The 17,843-nt window shown below is 41.3% G+C and overlaps 1 protein-coding gene across 1 annotated transcript in view; it reads left to right on the plus strand.

The window, feature by feature from the left end:
* The window catches only part of NPNT (nephronectin), a gene marked incomplete at its 5' end in the record, with an annotated part of 44,163 nt that extends 33,832 nt beyond the window's left edge, over window positions 1-10,331 (plus strand). Inside the window, 4 exons of the mRNA XM_009085131.1 lie at window positions 1,661-1,756; window positions 2,141-2,239; window positions 5,690-5,946; window positions 10,236-10,331. Coding sequence (XP_009083379.1) covers window positions 1,661-1,756; window positions 2,141-2,239; window positions 5,690-5,946; window positions 10,236-10,331 — 548 coding nt within the window. The remainder of the gene's footprint in view (window positions 1-1,660; window positions 1,757-2,140; window positions 2,240-5,689; window positions 5,947-10,235) is intronic.
* Between the last annotated feature and the right edge of the window lie 7,512 nt (window positions 10,332-17,843).

Here is a 17,843-nt window from a genome sequence, read left to right on the forward strand (position 1 = left end):
GTATTTGTGTGTAAATGTACTGCAGGGCCTGGTGGTGTGGACTGTGCACATTTGTTAGGTTCCTTTCATGTTAAATCTCAAGGTTTTTAATCATGTAAGCAAAACACCCAGAAGAAACAAAGCAGCAAAGCCACTATTTACTGCAAATGAGGTATCTTTAAAAATGAGCAGGCCTTTACTACCCAAGTCAACCTTAAGTCTGAAGCTATTTTGAGGATTAATGTCCTAGACTGCAAATAGACATAATCTAAAATATATAAAGGATTAAAAAGAAAACAAAAAAAGGAGACTTAATTATTCAAAAAACAGCTGTTATATTTAGGAGTTAATCGGTTTCCTACAGACTTCAAGCTTTTTAATTATTTATTTTAATTATATAATATTTCTATTCAAGGTCTCTAGCCTAGAAGCGTACTTTTAAAATACATTAGTGTTTGCTTATTTTGTCCTGATTTAATACTTTTTTTTCTTTTCTGCCTTCTGACTGTAGAAGAACTCTTGCAGCAGTGCTCTTTGTGTTGTCCTGGTGCAAAAGAAGTTCCTTCTTACCTTTTGACTTGATTTTCTGAAAACAACAGTCCTTTATTTCAGTCGTTTCAATTCTTCTTGTTCTCGCTTGCCTCAGAAGTCTATAGGGACATTGAGGTTGTTATTTTAGCACTGTAAATGGAAAACATGTCAAGTTTTTAATAGATAAGGTCCTTACAAATACCTTAGGTGTCAGAGGTGCCTATAACGTCTAAGGACATGTCTGAAACACATTACTACTGTGTTGAATTATGCACTAGGCCTGCCTCTAAAAGAGAAATTTCCAAGACAGCTTTATTCAGTGCAATCTGTTTCTCTCTGCCTGACAGCTGTCCATCAGGCAAGACATCTGCATGTCATTTCTGGAGGCTTACACAGACTGGCATAGCATCTTTGGGAATATATGGGAGTCTTTGTAGTTACCTGACTTTGGCAGCCATCATTCCCACAAAGTTCTTTTAAATTTCAGGTTGTCCTGGCTGCAGAATGTCTAATAACCTCTGGGCCTGTTAATCACCGAGTTCCTTCTCCTTGCAGCTGGGAACAGCAGTTGAAGGGCAGGCTGTGTTGGAAAGGCTGATTGCAGTTGAATTCCAGCTTCCACTGGAGCTCCTTCTTCTCAGCCCTCAGTACAATCCTATGTAGGGAGCTCTAAAAGCCTTTGCAGATAGATGGATGTACCTTCAGCAGTATTTTGAAGGTTAAGTGCATGTGGGGCCTCTTTCAAGTACCTCTGCCTCCTGCTGAGGTTCTCCTATAAAAGTCTGTGGAAGGGTTGAGGAAGGGCTTTAGTGTGGTCTTATTTGACTGAGAAACAACTGTCTTTTTAAAAATGCATTTGGAGGGGAGTAGTGTGCTTCAAGGTTAAAGCTTTCCCTCCTGATTAAAAAGGAGCTTTCATTCAAAGAGCCTTTAGGAGATTTGGAATCACCTTTTACAGTGCTCACATAAATGTTACAACATAAATCATAAATCACACAGGCAGAAAGTTTATGAGTCTTTGTGTCCAATATAATTAAATATATTGAAGTCTCCAAGAAAAGCACAATGGCCAGAGCTGTTCTGCTGGTTTTTGTTAAAGATAAATGTAGTTAGTGACCTACTTTCTTATCTCATTCATTTTTTCTCACAGTTCCACGCCAGCCTGGAGTGAGCAATAATCTCTTTGATACACTTGAAATTGAAAGAGGGATTACTGCCGATGAATTTGAAGCAAACGATGACCCAGGTAAAGATCAAGTCTCCTATTCAGGGCCTAGAGTTAAGGATTTTTTTGAGATTTCTTGAGGGTTTATACATTTTTACAGGACTCTTACATCCTATGCCTCTTGCGTAAGTTTGGCTTTGTAAAAAGAAAAAAACCCAACCCACCACCTATGTGAATCTTTATCGTTTTATTTCCTTACAGGTTTAGCACAAAAGTAGTGTGAATTGTTAATAATACACAAGTGCCTTTTTTATTGTTTTAGTATTTTTGCAGATTTGTTTTCTAGGGCTCCTTGTACATTTCATTTTCATGTTTACTTGCTAGTTTCAGCCACATGGGAAATTGAAAAACTAAACAATCCAAATCACTTTTATTCTTTGTGACTCCCCTACTCTGTTTGGCCAGGTGTGCTGGTACACAGCTGTAATTTTGATAGTGGACTGTGTGGATGGATCAAGGACAAAGATGATGACTTGCACTGGGAACCAGTGAGAGATGTGTCAGGTAAGGTATCTGTGTACAGTTGCATCCTGCAGTGGAAGAACCACCCAGGCTTGAGGTTGATAACAGTTCTTGCATTATGACAAATTAATTACACAGCTTCTCTTCCCTTTAGTTCAAGGATATATTTCACCCCCACACCTCTTCCATGTATAAAAACCAAAACTGATGATTCCCAACATGAAAGAGCAATTGAGAATTTGCACTTTTATCATAGCTGGTATCTTTCAAATTGGAATGTCTCTAAAGGAGTAGTAAATGTATTCAGCAAAAGTTTCTCAGTCTTAGAAGAATCTGAAAAAACAAAAATGTGGACCAGAGAACAACTTTTATTTATGATGAAACAAAGCTTATCTTTCAAACTCCCATGTAAACATAATTATTTCCCTATTACTAGCAAAATTATAGAAAGTTCTGGAAATAGTCTGTTCTGCTGCCAAATATAATGTTCTAGTTTAACCTCTCAGTTTGACTTTACTGAATTCTTCTGCAAGTTACAGCCATCTGTATGTAGGAAAAATGTTAAGTAACAAGGAGGCAGACAAGTTCAGTGCTGACATGCAGAGGCTTCTGAAAATGGGATTGTTTGGGATGGTGAAGAGTGACCTTACAATGAGTGTTAAGGGGAGTGTGTACTGGCTGCGTGCAGGATAGAAGACTGGCACTGGCACTGGTGGTCAGCCAAAGCAACAGCCCTTCCCCCTCACATCTCTGCTGTCCCAGGAAAACTGTACATCCACATTGCTGATGTTGGATGTATTTTGTCCCCCATTGATCTTACTGCATGGCATTGAGAGGTTTGGCTGTTGCTGCCTGCATACCCTTCCCCCAGCAGTGCTTGCCCCACAGAGCTGGGGATTAGACACACAGCTCTGGCTCCCTGTAATGATGGGATTACTTCATGCCCAGAAGAGCAGCCTTTGAAGTGCACAATGCTCACATTATGTGAGGGGATGGCAGGCTGTGGAAGGAAGTGCAGGCAGAATGGGATAGGTTAAGATGAGGGAGCATGAGGGCACCGAGAGCCCTTTTCCTTATGCACCACCTCATCACTGCTGTCTGTCCTTGTGCTGCCAGCGATGAGACAGTCATTTGCCACCACAGCAGGTGACCTGGCACCTTTTTCAGCCTGCTTAGGTGGCTAAGTGGGAGTGCTATCTTCACTTACTGGGCAGGCCCCTTCCCCATGCACAGACATGCTCTAGTATTTCAGTGCTCCTTATGACACTTAAAAAGTCTCATCAGTGACTGAGCCAAGCTCCTTCCCCTTCTGATGAGGAAACACATAGCTGTCTCCTGCTTGCAGACTGCTGTTTAAAAAAAGGTCACACAATTAATACATTTTCTTGAAACAATGGATGAAAAAATCCTTTCTAAGTCAGTCTCTCAGAGCATATTCATTATCTGTACTCAAAAATTGTTGTTAATGCCTATTAAGTTCCAGAACTGTGGGGTTTAGGTGGCTTTTTTTGGTGAGATTTTTCTTCTGTGTTGCTTCCCAGTAGTCAGGGACAAACTCAGCTTTTTGTTTCCTGTGTATGTTCTGCTGCTGTTGACATAACCTGTTAAAACTAGTCCCTTGAAGTCACCCACCCACTCCCTCCTGACTGGAATACCTTGCTGCAAGGATTTATTTTCACAGCTTGTTCCTGAGTGCTTGCTTTCACCTTTCAAAGTTTGCTATATATTGGTTTATCAGAATCTGCATTTTGAAAGGTGCTGAGCTGAAGCCTTATAAGCTTATCTTGCATGCAGAAAATGCTGATTTGAGGGAACCTTTTCCTGTAGGGGCTTGCCTACAGATACATTGGCTTTGTGCTTACCTAGGTCTGTTTCCGATTGATTGGATTCAGTCACAGTAACTATCTGAAACCAATGCAGTTAATGAGTCAAGTCAGTACTTTTATAGTGATATAATTGTATTTTCAACAAACAGGTCCAGTTATTTAAAATCTATTATGCTTATTTTAGCAGTTAGTAACCTTGTTGCAAAACCAATGCATTTTAAAAAAAATCCTGAAAAAATACCCACCAAATGATTTTAACATACCCTTGGACAAATGAGTCTCACTTCATGGCTAAATGCTGATCTAGGGACCCAGACTTTGTTTTGTTAAATCTCATTGAGACCAAAGAACTAAAAAATCTCTGTAGAAGTAGTGAGTTGGAGACAAATTTGGCTTCTCTTTGAAGTGTGGGACAAGCCCTGCTACATTGCCATTAAATCTCACAGCTTTTGAGGAAAATCATTGTGACTTTCAAAAATTAAAGCTCAGGTTGAATAGTAGCAGGAGACAATTTAAATAAAAAATATTTTTCTAGCCTGTAATTAAGACTGTATATCAACAATATTACAATCCCCCAGTATTTCTAGATCATCAGTTTCAACTGAGGACCCTAAATGCCACCTTTGCCTTAAGTTCATAAAAAAATTTTTTATTAGAAAAATGTAAAATCTGATCTCATAAAAAAAAAGATTCTTAGGTTCAGTGTAACATAGGAATCTTTTCTAAAATTTTAATTTTTTTAAAAAAAGAGAAGCTTCTTCCCTTTGGTAATTTCGGATTTTAAAGTTAATCACCTACCCACCTTGCAGAAGTTTTAATGAAGAGTACAAAGAACAAATACAGGTCTGGGTTTTTGCCAAGTTGTGAAGTCTCATTTAGTGTAGTTCTGAGTGCTGGTGTGAAAGGTTCCTTTTCTTTGGTATGTTTAATGGATTTTGCCATATCTGGGAGCCTCAGCTGCTCCTGTTAAGGAAGGCACCTTTACTTCATACATGATCAGAGATAATAATAGGGTTTTGAATTCATTATGTATTTTCACTGACAACTTCCTACTGTTAGAGTAGACTGCAGGGTTAACAGTAATGTTAATCATTACTGCTTCTAGCTTTCTGCATCGAATCTAGATTAAGAGTTTAAATTACAGTTAAATAAAAAGGCTATCTGTGGTTGCCAATAGATATACTTGAAGACTTAGCCTGTTAACATAGTTCCCAAACAAAAGGAAAGGGATAAAACAGAACTGTAGCTCAATTACCTGATAGCATTTATTCTGGCCTTCTCCTCCATCCATCCAGTAGCTAAACACTGCATCTTGGAAGGTACATAAATTCCCACAGTGGCTGTAATGTCACTGTGGGTGTAAAATCATGCAGTCACCAAGGGGTTGTTTAAGAATGAAGAAATACATGAAATTCTTGTTTTCAAGAGAGAGGTATTATTTGTTTTGTCAAAAAGAAGTTAGATGGGCAAGACCTGCCTTGGTAGTGATGTAAAGAGAAGAGCAGCACTCTAAGTCTTACCCTGCCGGAAGCAGATGCATCAGTTTTAGTTCTATATACCTTAACACTTGCTGGACCTTTTTCATTTTTTAATAACTGTTGTGCAATTGGTACTGCAACCTGGTAGCATTTTTAAAAAACCCAACTAACTGCTTTTTCCACTGCAGGGGGACAGTATCTTACCATCTCTGATCCCAAAGGCAAAGAAGGAAGAGTAGCACATCTTATCCTGCCATTGGGTCACATGGCTCAGGCCAGTGACTTGTGCCTGTCATTCAGGCATAAGGTGCCTGGGCTGCATTCGGGTGCCCTCCAAGTCTTTGTCAGGAAGAATGGTGCTCATGGACCAGCTGTTTGGGGAAGAAATGGTGGCCATGGCTGGAGACAGACACACATAACGCTACGAGGACTAGGCATCAAGAGTGTAAGTACTCATGCTTGGACTGCTTTTTGGTTTTTTGCATGAGAAGTTGAAGACACTTAAATGGTGTAGCACTGGACAGTTTGTCTTCTGGGTCCAGTTTCAGCCTGTGTTTTACTACTTTGCTCCCTGCCCATGGAATCACATTAAGGATGTTAGAGTCGTTGTGCTTTTTTTTTTTCCAATTAGTTTTATGCAAAAGAAATGGAAAGAATCCCACTTACAGCAACAGAGTCATTGTACAGGCTAATTTGTCATTCTCTGAGCTACCTTGCACAGCCCATTTTAAGAGACTCACCAAGTAGGAAAGAGCAGCCTAATGGACAGAGGAATATTGTACATAGATTTCAAAATAGCCTGTATCAAGATTCCTGGTGAACAAGGCTTTGAATAACACAGTACCATGAAATAGGAAAAATCACCCCCTGTGAATTATTAACTGGTTAAACCAGGGCAAAGATATTGAAAATAAGTGATTTTTTGATAATGCAGGGAGGGTTACATGTGCAATCACATGTGTTTTTATGCTCTTCAGCACTTGCAGCTGATCTGGCCAAGGAGGTAAATGGTGACCTAACTGTGCCTGTAACACAACATGGTTTAGTGTAATCAAAAGTTGTCCTAAGTGCCATGGAGAACCTTTTAATACCTGGAAATCTTATTAACATTGGGTGATAAACTGATAGCAAAAGCTCAGTGTTATTCTGCAACCTCTGCTTACCTTTGAAGGTCATTTCTATCTGAGATCTGAAGAAGTGGCTTGGGTGCTTCAGGGGCTGTTTTATTCTGACTTATAGATCAGGTGTTCTGAAACACTCACACATCATGGTGTTCATGGTGGGAGCAGCTACGAGACACACACAATATATAGTTCTAAAATTAATATTAAGGCTGTCATTACTGCAGGTAATTTTATGAAAACTTTACCTCAACAACAGTAAAAAAGACACCTTTGTTAGCTGTAAATGAATGTCATACTGAAAATGTGGACATTTATAACAGGTGAACAATAAATCTGCTGTATTCTTACTTTTTTTTTGCTAAGTTTATCACTTCTGGCAGTCCTGAGGTCTGTCTCAATATACATGTATCACTAACATATTGTCTGGCAGAAAAGCAGATGAGTTTTAGAGACCCTGGACAAGACCACAGTTCCCCTTTGCACTGTCCCCTGCCAGCATTGGCTTGCCAGTGGAAACTGGTCACTGGTTCTTGCAGCACCTCATGGCACAGTCGAGTTTGGGATCTTTTCCAGACAGCATGGGGAGCCAGGGCTGCTGACCTGAACCACTGTGACACTTACTCCAAGGGTCATGGAGTGAGGGAAGACTCTAGGTAAGCAGGGAAGGTCTCTGCCACAGAGAAATTAGGAAGAAATGCAAAAGTTTTGTTTTCTAGCTAATTGAAAACCAAAAGCAGCTAAACACTAGTGATTTTAGAGGGGCCTGTTGGAAACCTGAGGAGAATATGAATGGAGACCAGAATCCTTAATTGCACTTTCTAATGAATTAGCTCTGTGTAAATTATTTTTAGCACATTCAAAATCATTCATTTCTAAAAAAGTAATTCAGTATATTGAACATAGAATTTCTCTGCCCTTCCTAGTCCTTATCTAAAAGTGCTTTCTGCAAACATTGACATTATTTTTAGCTACACAGCTGAATTTCTGATCTTTGAATCTGTATTAACTCTTTACAGCTCAGTGATAACAGCAGACTCTTACAAAGTTTTGCATAGTGTGTTTGTCCAGTTTTATGTTGGACATTTTGTCCAGAAGGATCTTGTGAGAGATGGTATCAAAAGCTTTACTAAAATCTAAAATGATCACATCAGCTGGCTTCCCTTGATCAGCTAGGTGAGTTACTTTGTCATAAAAGGAAATGAGGTTTGACAAGCAGGACTTTCCCCCCATGAAGCCATGCTGGCTGTGTCCAGTGACTGTGTTGTCCTTCAGGTGGTCTTCAGTACCTCACAGCATAATCTTTTCCATGGTCTACCAGGTACAGTAGTGAGGCTAACAGGCTACCAGGGTCATCCTTCCTGCCCTTTTTGAAAATCAGGACAACATTAGCAGCTTCCAGTCAAGCAGGACCTCTCCAGATTCCCAAGACTGTTGAAAAATCATCAAGAGAGGCCTTGCAATGACACCAGCCAATTTCTTAAGCATTCTAGGATGAGTCCCATCAGGCCCCATAGATTTGTATGGATCCAGCTGGAGCAGCAGATCTCACAGCATCAGAGTCAGCTGGGAGTAGAATGTTCTTGCAGTTACTGTCCTCCAGCTCAGTGCTGTGACCTGCTTGGCCTGCCATCAGTGTTGAAGACAGAGGTGAAAAAGACATTAAACATCTCTATCTATGTCCCTGTTTATGAGGTGACCATCCTCATCCTGTAATGGGCCGAGGTCATTTCTACACTGCCTTTCGCTAATAATGTACTTAAAGAAATTCTTTTACTATCCCCCACAGTCCTGCCCAGCTTCAGCTCCAATTGATCTTTGGCCACATGAATTTTCTCCCTGCAGCAACGAGCTGCATCTCTGTGTTCCTCCCATGTCACCTGACCCTGCTTCCACTGGGTATACACCATCCTTTTATGTCTGTCTCACCTCCAAAAGAAGATTCCTAGTCAGCCAAGCTGGCCTTCTGCCTTGTCTGCTGGTCTTCCAGCATTTAGGAATTGCCTGTTCCTGTGCCTTAGGAGATGGTGCTTAAAAAGTGACCAGCACTCATGGACCCTGGCACCTGCAAAATTGTTTTCCAGGGGACCTTACCCACCAGTTTCCTGAGCAGCCCAAAGTCTGCTCTCCTCGTGTCCAGGGTTGAAGTTGTAGTTTTGCTGGCACATTTCCTCCTGTCAATAGAGATGTTATACTCAATTGCTTTGTGGTTGCTATGGCCAAGCCAGACACCAATCACTGCTTCACTCATGAGGCTCTCTCTGTTAACAAGCAACAAATCCAGGAGGGCATCAATCCCAGTTGGCTCCCTTAGTACCTGCATCATGAAGTTGTCATCCAGGTGTTTTAGGAATCTGCTTGACCTGTTTGTGCCAGCTCTATGGTGTTCCCAGTTAACATCTGGCAAGTTGAAGTCTCCCATAAGGACAAGGGACATTAATTTGGAGGTGTAACCCAGTTCCTCAAAGAATAATTCATCAGTCATCTTGATTGGCTGGTCTATAGTAGATTCCCACGATGATATCTGTGATTTGTTTGTCCCTTGGTCCTTACCCAGAGGCTCTCAACCAGGCCATTGCCAACTGCAAACTCCATACATTCCAACCCCTCAGCTATGTGCACTGCCACCCCCATCTCACTGTCCCTGCCTGTCCCTCCCAAAGAACCTGTGACCATCCAGCACAGCACTCCAGTCACAGGACTCATCCCACCAGGTTTCACTTGTGCCAGTGATGTCAAGTCTCTGGGACTGAGCCAAAGCTTCAGCCTCTTCTTGTTTGTTTCTCATGCTCAATGCATTGGTATAGAAACATTTCAGGTCTTGTTCCTTATAGCCAACACCTCTTGAAGTGCAGTAAGCAATCCCAGTAGTTTTTGCTTTCTGAAGTTTTGGCCTGCAGTCTCTCAGGCTATCACTGGCCAGCCTGGTATTGTCACTTTTCCCCTTCCAAATTAGTTTAAAGCTCTCTCTACTAGCCCTTACAGCTCCTGACCAGAGGTATTTTTAAGCCTACAGCACCTGGTATTCTCAGATGGTCTCCCATCCAAGTACTAACCAGGCCCAACCTGGCTTAGCTTCCAAGGTGAGACAATCCCTGGAATTTGCAGGGTGATATGACCGTAGGTTATCATGAGACTGCAGGAGCCAGAATTTGTTAAATAAAAGATGAGTTTTTCTAGTTCCCACAACTAAGGCAGCTGCAAGGGGCTTTAGAAATGGAAAGCTCCTCTATTAGACAGCATTTTTCAGAATGCAGAGGATTTTATGTGTTTCCATGAAGGACAATGAAAACAGTGCAGAAGTGATACGTAGGAAGCACTCAAGGTTGTCATCTCAACAGGTTCATTTCACCTCAGCAGATGGTGCAACTGTAGCAACTCTCTCCTGAACTGCTGGTTCTTCACAAAGGCCCTGCCAGAGTGGAGAAGGGAGAGCATCAGAAATAGAAAACACAGCATAATTCTGAGCAGAATAAATAGGCTTTTGTGAGTCAGTTACGATTGCCTGAGCTTTCTTAGGATTTTTGCTTTCATACTGTTGAAGCCTGTCTCAACCAATGTTTCTTTCCTTTTACTTTCATTTGCACTCAAATTGTTCTCTTTCTCTTCCCAGATTATTTTCAAAGGAGAGAAAGGGAAAGGAAGAACAGGGGATATTGGACTAGATGATGTGATCCTGAGGAGAGGACGCTGCTCTGAAGAGCATTAGCAAAGACAGTGGACCAGCACAGTCATCTCCTGTAGCCCTTCTCACGTGATAGCTACCAAGCTTTGAAACAGAACTGCATGAAAAAGAAGAAAACGTTGGAGAGCAACAACTTCTTAGTGGTCTGCTAAGTGCAACCTCATGGAAACTTCACTTAAAGATATGGAGAGCACCTCTCAGGATTCAGGAAATCCAATCTCGTGCTGGTTCTTTCGGTTAATCCTTACCCCCAAACCATATTTTGTATCTAGTAACTTTATCCCCTGCTAAGTCTGATGAGTGCTCACAGAAAGAGCACTTGTGAAAAAGGGAGAATTAATTACAAATGGTGGCACAAGAAAGCTCAGAAAGTTTTAGTGCTAACTGATAGTTGCTATCTTCCCATAGTGCTACTCTTTCATTGATTAGATTTGATAGACAGTGGGATTGATCTAGCTTGGTTCATGTCAAATTAATGAAAACCTGGACTTGAACTTTGTCTTACTGCCACTGCCCTTTGAAGAAGGGTTTGCTTCACATTAAATAGCATTTATTTTGCTGTTGCAGCTATATTAACAAAACCCAGTTATATAGAGTAGGTACTGCATCCTGTAATGTTGCTACTGCTGTGTTTTGTGTATATGTGTATGGTTATTAACATATTTATGGCTTTAATATTTACAGACTCTAGTTGCAAGGTAATTGGCAGCTCTGCTTTCTTACTGTGCAAGACAGGAGTTCAGCATATTATCGATACCGCTGGTCGTGCCAAGTTACCAAAGTCAGTCAAATGGTGCTCACTGTAAAACGCTGGTGCAGTTTTTCATGTTGTAATGTACTGAAAGCAAAAGACCAAACCCTTACCTGATGTAAACTGGCATCTGGTAATGCTGTGCAAGTTTGCATCTAGCTCAAGCAAGCCCTAAAGGGCTCTCAGTCCTGAAAGACACTCCTGGTTCAGTTGAAGACTGAGCAGCCAGGAGAAGATGAACTTGGATCGGGCAAAGCTGAGCCCCTTGACACCACCAGGAATGTTCCCTTCCCACAGGTGGCACAAGCCTATGCCTAAGTGAAAAGGGCAGCTGCATCAAAACTGTATGAACAATTCAGACCATGAAATGCCTTGAGTGATCTTTGTCAAATGTCCATATTCCATCCAACCCTTCTGTATATAATAAACATTTTATTCTTTAGAACTAGAATAACTCTTAGCTCTAGCTGGAACTAAATATTTATCAAAACTTTGGAATAATTTTTTAGTTATGTGTTATGTGTATGTATCATGTGTGCAGTTTCCCAGGGAATTCTTCTGTTTGGTTTGGGATTTTTTTAAATGGGGATCATCATTGCCATCACTCCTAACAATTCTAAATTTGACAAAGTCATTATAATATTTAAGAAAATGACAAAATACTGTTTGTGGTGCAGCCTTAAAGCTTCAAAATGGATATATAGAAGAAATAAGTCTCAGATATTTTGATTACTTAAATACAGTGTAAATTAAATGTCAACTGCATATCATGTTATAAAACAATCATTAAAAAAATCCATGTTAAGTCTTGCACAAAGTCTACAGAGGCAAAATTGCAAGACTATTAGAGGTGAGCTTACAAGTCCCTGTTTCTGACCACTTAGTACCAGTTTGAAAATGTTTTTCCCATTTGTTCCCTAGACCAAAGCACAGTGTGTATAGTAGAAGTGTTTGTGACCAAACAGAGTCTCCTGCAAAACTGTATCAGCAAACATTTTGAAAAGGAAAAAAATGATGCATTTGTAAACATTAAATTTTAAACTGTTTTGCCTCAAGTATGATCATGATCTTTTTCTCTTATGTTACTTTGCGATATGTCAGAAATATTTGTGAATAGTTGAAATACCTTGTCTTTATTTTAAAACAATCAGTAAAGGAGGCTGTTACTTGCTACTAATTGGAAATCTTCTTTTCATTTCTAGATTGAAAGCCTCATTTTCACTGCAGTGACATGAAACAAAAGATAACAATCCAACCAAAGTGACATAGCTCGTTACCAGATTTATAAATAAATATACATTTCACTGTACTATGATGAAACTATTTTATGTATTATTCAAAAGCAAGAACAACTGTCAACCTCCTTTTAAGAGAAGATTCACAGGTAATTTAAGAGCTTCTGCAATATAGAATGCATTTTATTGTTACAATCAAACAAGTAACACTGAAAAGCCTTGTAACAACTGCAGTCTCAGCAGACACTGAGGTAGTTTTTGTGAGCTCTGGAGATGTTGCTGTGGCTCTAAATCACTCACCTCTGCAGCTGGTTGTGCAGTGATGCTGCATGTTCTCCATGTTTCTGAAGAGACAAGGTGAGGTCTCTCAGTGGTTCTGCTGTGAGATTCTTCTCCAGCCTTTGCTGCAGTGGCCCTTTCAGGCAGCTCCATACAGCCACACACCTCAGCCAGGACAGAGCAGATACTGCTGTTTTCATCTGAGCCTCAAGAAAGGCATGCAAATACAGCCTGAGGTCTTCCTATGAAGTATAGCTGCCCCTCCTGCTCAGGATTTAATAAATAGGTAACTGTGCCAAAAGAAATTTCTGCTTAGATACTGAAGCAAGCAGAAGAAATTACACTAAATTAACATGAAAGCATTTATCAGATGTACTGTATAATATCTTGCCAGCTTATAATTGAATGTTTTTAAAAGATGTGTAAAAGTTTTCCCCAAAAAGGTTGAAAATAAAGATTCTTTGTATATGATGGGTACAGGACCAATGGCAGTGTGCCTTTATGCATTTGCTGATATCAAAGTGAGTGTAATAAAAGGGACCAAGAGAAGATTTTTATTGCCAGATTCCATTCTGTACAGTTCCCTCACCTGTCATAGCCATGTCACTAAGTCACTAGTGAGTGCTTTCAATGAAGCCCATTAATTCTGGAGAAAACCTTCCCTAGGTTTCCTTCAAGAAATTCCCTGAGACTTGAGAATCAAAACATTGGTTTTCCTATAGTTGGACATCACAACCATCACCCTAATAGGAGTCAGATCAGTCATGAGAAGACAACCCCGAGCAGAAGAATGCTCATGACAGCAGGCTCTACCATCCTGCTCTGTTCTCCTGGAGAAAAGCTGCCACAGTAGCACCTGATTCCCACCCAAGTGCCAGCTCTCTCTCTATACACCCCATCAGAGATTGTTTCTCCCTGAAAATGAGGCACAGTAATTGTCAGAAAGATTGCTAAAATCAGAAACTTTGGACCAAGCTATGCATTGTGACAGTCACCTTGAAACCTGTTCACTCTGCATTTAAAGATAAGCAACAAGATAAACTATAACCATCTGCCTTTAAAATATTAATTGTGGATGTTAGACATATAGAGTTGCTAATTATGAAGGCCCAGTTAAATCCTGTGTAAATTTATAGATCTATATCTCAAACGTCGAATTATTAAATTTTTCAGGTGGTTAAAACGCTTTCTTATCTGCTGTTTTATCCTGATGTCCTGTAGTCACAGTTTTATGACTTAATGTTTTCCACACCAGTAAAAAAAGGAAGTTGAGTGATGCATTGGTGTAAACCTACAACTTTAAAAATAAGTATGAGACATTTTAATGGTAAGTTTCAGTAGTGGTTTGAAAGATCACAGGAATTGCCTCAAGCTTTATAACCTAGCAAAACATGAGAAAATGCATTTGGAATGTCTGTAAGGCTCCATTTGTTTGAGATGAAGATACCAACAGACTGAAAACCATCAGGGACCATGAAGACAACTTTTACAGCACACACTGAAGCATCTCTAGAGTTCAGAAACCAGCTCCACGTGGGTTTTCAGGATTACAAGTCCAAAATTAATCAAACTACATTCTAGCTACTCTGCTCTTACCAATTTTCCTTGTGCACTTGTGTGACCTCTCCCAAACCCTGTTCCTTTGCTTTGAAGCAAATTGGCCTCTAGACAGTGTTTTAAACTGGTTGCTTTGGGCTGAGATAGCCTACATTTTGAGAAAAGAAAAAAACCCCTAGTTTCTTTTTTTAATCTTTCTTCTAGAAGTTAAAAACCAGCCTGGGTAACATTACTGAGATCAGGATAGTTGATCCAATTACTGGATGTGAGTGCTCACTGGACTGTTCATGTTAGATTGCCTTTTTTCTCCTAAGAAATCTCTAATTTAACAGTAGAGAGCCAGATGATAGGCTATCATGCTTACACATGCCTGATATATGTCAAAAGCATAGATTTATCCCCCATAACATGTCAAACAATGGAGGTGATTAGACCTGAATTTTCTGGATAGTGAAATAATTCCCAGCTCTACAGATCAGACACTCCATCATTATTTTTCCTCAGTTTGCTTCCCAAGAGATGTTAAGAATCAACCAATATTTTCTTTACTCCTAGAAATATTTAACCCCATTCTGTACACAGGGTCAGATTTTTGCCACTTCACTGTTTTCCTGCAATCCAGCTATTAAAGATCTCCCCAAGACCCAGGAACAAGCCTCCTGCCATCAAACCACTCTTCTACTGGTATCAGAGACACCACATCTGAAAGGGCCATCTCTACAGCATCTCTGTACATACCAGAGAACATCATGTATAGTGGCATATACTGTGTGTGTTTGCACACATGTCTATCATGCCCAATAGGCTTAGGCCTGTATTAAGTGTGTGAGCAAGGAAGCCAAGATTTATCTAGCACACATGGTAAGGATCACAGAATCATAGAATCAACCAGGTTGGAAAAGACCTCAAGGATCATCGAGTCCAACCCTCCTGTCGTTACTAGACCATGGCACTAAGTGCCACATTCAGTCTCAGCTTGAAAACCTCCAGGGATGGTGAATCCACCACCTCCCTGGGCAGCACATTCCAGTGCCTGAGCACTCTCTCTGTACTGACAGAAACTGGTGAGTTTTCCAACAGCCAGTCTGACAAAAACTGGTGAGTTTTCCAACAGCCAGTCTGCCTGGACCAGCCTGAGAACACAGCATCTCCAAACCACAAGAGGCTGCCAACAGCAACTACATCCTGCAGCATGCAAAATGTTAGAAGAGGGATTTTCAAACCTTGCTATTAAAAACATGCTTGGAATGATGGCTCTGTCCTGACACTCAATATACGAACCCCCTGCTTCACGTTTCAGAGGCAACAACTGTCTTTGGGGAAGAGAAGCATCTTGCACTCATGAGGGAACTGCATAGAGCTGCAGCAGAACAGGCACAGGCTGCTCCAGTGGTCTTAGGCTTTGTCCACTGCCCTTTCAGTCAAGGGGTGAGGCTTCCCATGAGCACCCTAAAGATGTTTGAGGGATGAGTAGAAATTTTGTCTGTGCATCTCTCCATAATCCTATTAATACTGCTCTATGTAAGGTGAGTAAACTCACACAACATGACAGATAAGAGAAGTGAGCAAATGCTTTATATCATGCACCCAGATGCAGGTAAATCTGATTTACTTGAACTTACAAATCCCACTGCCACTGGCTTCTGTGGCACAAGATCAGGTCCGTGATTTACTTGAACTTCCAAATCCCACTGCCGCTGGCTTCTGTGGCACAAGATCAGGTCCTTCGTGAATAACATATAAAATACCATGCTTCTGATTAAAATGAATCTTCTTAGCTGCACAAAGAAATGCATCTGGCATTTCTGAAGGAACTGCTGAACAGGGCCTCTAGCTGGCTGCTGTATTGAAAGCTAAGAAAACCAAAACACTTTACAAAGGAACTTGGGCAGCCATGAGATAAGCAAGTACATCAAACCGATGAATTCACCATGCTTACTGAGCTATTCATCTGTGATTTATCTCAGTTGCTAGCTAATTTTTAACAGGGATTTCCCCTGTGCCTTGCCAAACAGTTGGCATACTCACTGCAGAAGAGCTGCATGTGCTCCAGTAACAAACATCCAAGGAGCAGTTCAAAGCGGATGTAGTAAATGGAGTTTTTGCTCGAAGTAAGAACTATTGTTTAAAATTCTATTTCTCATCTATCTGAAAATGAATAAACTCTCTTGCCTACATAAAAAGCCTTGAAATGCAACAGCCCTCTCTTCTCCACCACATTCCACTCTGTGCTACAGCTGTTTTTCTTCTGACCTAGGTACAATATGCCATTCCTATCTCCTGTGCAGATCACCCTATAAGAATCTGGAGTAGATTCTTTAATTAAACAACAGGTACCAACGTTCAAAGTCTTTTACAAAGTGCATTTGCAGACACTAAACCAGAGCAGCATCAGGACATGACAGAGGGGGAGCTCTTGCAGCCTCGTGTCTCAACACACTACTGTTCTGCTGCAGAATGTCCAGTCTAGTCCACAGTGACACTGACCTGTCAAAAGCTCTTCAACAGACCTACCAGCAATTGTATAAACACTATAATTGAAATACTGGCACTCTCACCTGTAAAATGCAAACCCTCAAGCTGCCTCCTCTGGTTCTGCTCATTATAACCCTTTGGGCTGGTGGAGAGGTTGTGTTGCTCACTACCAGCCACAGCTGAGGGCTCTAAGCCCTGCATGAAGTCCACAGGCAGTGCCTGCTGCCCAGCTACAGCCCCCACAGCTAATGGTGCTCCTGCAGCAGGGCACCCAGTGCTAAGCCAACACCACTCTGGATGGGCCCTAGATGTGCCATTTACCTTGAGTGGGAGCTGAGGTCACCAGTGGGATAAACCAGCATGGGCACAGCCTGCATTAACCCAGCTGTAGTGCCCTGCTCAGGTGTCTCTGCACAGCAGGATGGCAGGCAGCTGGGCACCTTGCCATAGTAGGGCTTCTAACTCCTGGCAGGACCCAATCCTGTTACCACTGCCCCAGCTTCAGATAGGGCTGAAGCCCCCAGGGTGAACAGATTCAAACCAAGTCTCTACAAATCGAACTGGAAGAAACCCAACTTGCCTCTGAGCCTTCACAGTTGGGCAGTCCTCAAGGAACAATCACCTGAACTTATACAGCCTATCAGGCCTGCACTGCTCCCCACACAGTGCCAAGGCAGCCCCAGCAGCTCAGGTCCTGATGGGTACACTCAAACAACAGCAGGAGAGCAGGCACTGGTGTTGATTCTAAGCATAACAAAGCTTTTGACTGAGCTGCAAGTAGCTAAGGCTGTGAATTCACTACCAGGATATTTCTTTATCCTGCCCATGGTAGATATGTGTGCATGTGCATGCTGCAGAGTTGCACTTGCTTACAGCAGCACACCATGTGGGGGTACAATTTCCCACACCCCATACAGGTTGCTACTTCTCAGCCCCTCCTTTTCGTCTTCTTCCCTCTACTCCTCACACAGATCTCAAAGTTTCTCCAACTGCACTTCTACCCTCTGGCTTGTTCTGAGACCCTAACTTTTTAATCTCCATCTTCCAGCTCTGTGTTGCTGCTGTGGTCTTGAGCTTTTGAAGAAAAACAGGTTCTCAAAGCCATTATTCTCAGCTGCATATTTTTAAGTTTAGGCCCCACATCTACCAGGAAGATCCAAGTTAGGTATAAAGCACTGCATCTGGCAGCATTTGCCAGATCCTGCCCAAACAATAATAAAGTTTCTTTGCCTCAGGACC

This window comes from Acanthisitta chloris, unplaced genomic scaffold (genome assembly GCF_000695815.1).
Source record: "Acanthisitta chloris isolate BGI_N310 unplaced genomic scaffold, ASM69581v1 scaffold1142, whole genome shotgun sequence".
NCBI lineage: Eukaryota > Metazoa > Chordata > Aves > Passeriformes > Acanthisittidae > Acanthisitta > Acanthisitta chloris.